The sequence below is a fragment of the Frankliniella occidentalis genome, unplaced genomic scaffold (assembly GCF_000697945.3).
Source record: "Frankliniella occidentalis isolate FOCC.00 unplaced genomic scaffold, Focc_3.1 Scaffold751, whole genome shotgun sequence".
NCBI classification, from domain to species: Eukaryota; Metazoa; Arthropoda; class Insecta; order Thysanoptera; family Thripidae; genus Frankliniella; species Frankliniella occidentalis.
In genome coordinates, this window is record NW_026267861.1 from 11,160 (window position 1) to 14,922 (window position 3,763).

General features: G+C 39.2%; 1 protein-coding gene across 1 annotated transcript; it reads right to left on the reverse strand.

The window, feature by feature from the left end:
• Window positions 1-632: 632 nt before the first annotated feature.
• On the reverse strand, window positions 633-1,775 carry LOC127751704 (uncharacterized). Its single transcript, XM_052275674.1, has 4 exons — window positions 1,263-1,775; window positions 1,086-1,184; window positions 886-1,017; window positions 633-805 (listed from the first exon to the last, which is right to left on the reverse strand). The coding sequence occupies exons 2-4, from the start codon at window positions 1,171-1,173 to the stop codon at window positions 633-635; spliced, it is 393 nt and encodes a 130-aa protein (XP_052131634.1). The 5' UTR covers window positions 1,174-1,184; window positions 1,263-1,775.
• Between the last annotated feature and the right edge of the window lie 1,988 nt (window positions 1,776-3,763).

Consider the following 3,763-nt stretch of genomic DNA (forward strand, 5'->3'; position numbering starts at 1 on the left):
AGACCATAGTAGTATCTAGAAGTTGCATTTATTGTTATTTAAAGACATAACATGATGTGAAAGCACCTTATTTTTCTCTTCTCTGCTCCCTTATATGTTCAAGTCCAAGTAGAAGAAGCGTTTAAGACTGCTTGCTCGCAATGCAAACTGTAACCACCAAGTACTTAGGTAAATCATTTAATTGCAAGTAGTATGGAAACTATCCGTTATACAGAAGAAAAAATTCTTGGAATTTCATTATGTTACCATATAAGGAAGTTGTGCGGTACATGGTTCGCACTGGTCTGAAGTTTAACTTATGGGGGAACAAACATAATGACATTTCTGCCACCACAACTGTACAGCACAGTACAACAAAAAGTATTTTTAAATTGAAGATTAGTTGGTAATTGTTTACTTGAGTGACTCCTCGCCCTGGAGTCACTCAAGTATACCATCAGAAAGGTATTTTTCAGTAGAATCCTGAACAGTATTTATAAATTGGCGCTCGAGTCTGGTTTTCCTCAAAATTAAATAAATATGCGTCGCCGCTAACCTTCAGATGCACTTTGAAGACGGCAGAATAACTTACGTTTACGGCTAGTCCTGACGTTGATCGCTCCGGCTGGGGTTTTTAAATCATTGCTCCTGCATCAAAGAGCAGATGATTTACGGACTGCCCCAGTCGATTGGGAGGGTCCAGGGCCTGCCATTGAAAAAGATGTAGCTGATGATGGCCCAGCTACGGAAGCATCCCTTGCAGGTTGGAATGGCTTGAACGTAGTGTTCAGGGTAGCAGTCCTTGGAAGTGAGGCACCAGCCCCATCTGTCAAAAGGAATTGAAAGTTTTGATTGCAGAAACATTCTTATTTACTTCACAGGTAGTTATGATTGCATGATACTTACAAGCTCCACCGTCATCACTGTACATGCTATTGTCAGATGGTATAACGACAACCAAATCATCCTCACTGGCGCACCTGGGGGTTGATTGGTTCTTGTTTGCAGGCTTTTCAAAATCTGATAGCCAAGAGTCATCTGTACATTGAGGTGAGTTTAGGTGTCAGATAATAGCATGAATGTAGACAGTAATTAAAACAACTAACCTTTCGACTCTCCTTGATGTTTCACTGGTTTATTCACACTGACTATGGGATTCGTCTTCAGAGAGGCAGTTTCAGCCCCGTCATCCATTAGACACAAGTCTGCAAAAAATGTAGTCATGTTATAACATGCATAGCAAGTAACTGAACAAATTATACACCTTATTCACATGGATTTACCAGCGAGGGTCTTAGCAAGGCTACTGATGACCTTGGCTGTTGCTGCTTTATCAGTAGGATAGATATCTACAACAAACAAATGGTGTGTAAAAGACAATTGCTTTCTAAATAAGCGTCTCAAAATAATTCACATGTGAAAAAACTCACTGAACGTAAAAGAAATAGGCCCAGGGCTGGAGTCCTTGACAGCTTTCGGTTCATTGCTAGCCATAGACACAGTGCCAGCTGAAGGCACGCTGTTAGCATTAGGCTCACTCACAACCAAAGGCTCATTGTTAACCTTGATCTCGTTTGTAGCTGAAGCAGGCTCCTCATTAGCCACAGCAGAAGCACCATCGCCATTGATAGTATTGATATCCTCGGCTTAAGTCTCTTCAGTCTCTGGATTTTTCGGCAGCAAACCCAACATCTGGAGGCGCTTCATCCGCATTTCTTCTTGATCTAAAAGAGAGAATGATACTGTAAAATATGAGTCAGCAGTGTGCCATACATCAATAGAGTTCATTTCTGAGCCACTGTAAATTTAATGATGGATCTGGGCATATATTTTTCAGCAAAAGGAATGGCTTGACACATTACTCATTATCAGAATGACAGAAATTGAAGTCATACTTTGTGGTCTCGCTTTTGAAGTTAACATCCAGAATTTCCCTAAAAAATGGTAATGAAAAACAGGTTGAAACATGTCTGATTCATTCAACCAAAGACTACATAATGCCACTGTGTTTATGCCCAATTCTGAAGATTAAAAATCATACAGAAAGAGCTTTACAAAGGAAAAACTTGCACTTAGTAAAAACCCACAAAATATGTGGTCCTTAATGCACTGAAAGAAACAAGCTCCACTACATTACCAGTAACTTTTCCGAAAAAAATCCTGGGCGTCAAAGTGATGAAGAAAGTGTTTAACTGGTGTGTACATACAAGTGCTCAACACTATATTGCACAAGTTTAAGTGATGGACTTGATATTTAAATAGTTTGAAGTATTCAACAGTAAATTTGACTTTGGTTCAAAGTTTCAAGGCAAACCCTAATGGTGAACACTTTTTAAGTGTTCAACTTTACTGTTCAACACCTGATAGTATTAAAATATCAAGTCAATCACTTAGAGGTGTGCAACAAAGTGTTGTGCACTTGCATGTGCACGCAAGTTGAACACTTTAATCATCAGTGCAACTTTAAAAGTGAGATCATAAACATAGAAGCACTCTATTGACATGTTGAAATTTCAATTTTCGGCATTCAGATATTATCAATGTGCTCAGCTGTTACTTTAGATGACAATACACCCCAAGATTCTACTAGAAGACTAATTTAATCGAAATGTACTAAGAGTGTGCTTTTCAGGCAAAAAGAGATGTTTCAGATAAGGATTAAAAGAATGTTTGGGTCGATAATCACTGACCATAAACATTTGTACAATATTAGACAATAATGTTCTCACCGACTGGGGTGGTGAAAGTAAACTCATCAGCTGACATGCAAGGTACATACTTGAAGGTATTGGTTAGCGTGCAAGTTTATAAATCACTCTACTGAGTACGGCAATCAGGCATGCCTGAGCCTCAATTCCTCGTGACATGCATTAAATGTTGATGTAAGGTGAGAACCTGTGCCTCCTTCGCCCATATAATATCCTTCATGAATGGTTGGCTTTAGGTCTTCAAATCCTTCAGAATCAACATGGAACGAAGCAGCACAAGTTAAGATACATGCATCAAGCAAGGTCTAACCTTCGTTACTGTAGCAACTCATTTTACCTGAATAAAGCTTTTCAAAGAAAGAACTACTGCTGAAGTAGATACAACAGGGAGGACTTCTTTAATTCCATTTGATTCTGATGTTGCCTTGCTACTGCCTGCAATGAGCTCGCATTCAAACATCAAAAGTGAGCGGTACATGTGGTATTTTCACCTTGTATGCTTAAATTCAGACGAATGTGACCACTGGACTGAACATACTTGCTGCAGATGTGTGGGATGGGTCAGCTCAAGATAGATCAAATGCTGAGAAGTAATGGAAAATGCATTTATCAAATGCACATAAGGATGTGCCAGAGTTATTCTGTTGATATGTAATTTGAGGAGCAATTCTTGAGAAAGGGCGGCCGTTTCTCAAGAGCAATTACATCTTCTTAGAGTGCTTCTCAGAATCTTAAGTTCAGGGTGGTTTTACTCATATACACCTCATATACATACATATATACATACATATACACCAGTCCGAAAGTTGACCTGTAGGCATCCTCTACACAGTTTGTTCTTGTGCTCCTAGTAGTGGCAGGCTCTATCTGTATAGGGAGATTTAATCAAATACAATAATGCATCATGTGAGGGAATCGTCATGACCATGACAGATGTCAACAATGACAACTTATAACTGACACCACAATTTTTCATATGTGAGAACCGCTTAATTTCTCATTTACTTAAACTATGGCACGATTTCTGGCAACGAACTGCAAGTAGCATAACATCTAAAATTCTCGCAGCCACCGAC

Coding starts and splice junctions, on each gene's coding strand:
- LOC127751704 (XM_052275674.1), bottom strand. CDS start 1,173: ATGGATGACGGGGCTGAAACTGCCTCTCTGAAGACGAATCCCATAGTC. Junction 1,018..1,085: donor ACATCAAGGAGAGTCGAAAG/GTTAGTTGTTTT, acceptor CTCAATGTACAG/ATGACTCTTGGCTATCAGAT. Junction 806..885: donor CAGTGATGACGGTGGAGCTT/GTAAGTATCATG, acceptor TCCTTTTGACAG/ATGGGGCTGGTGCCTCACTT.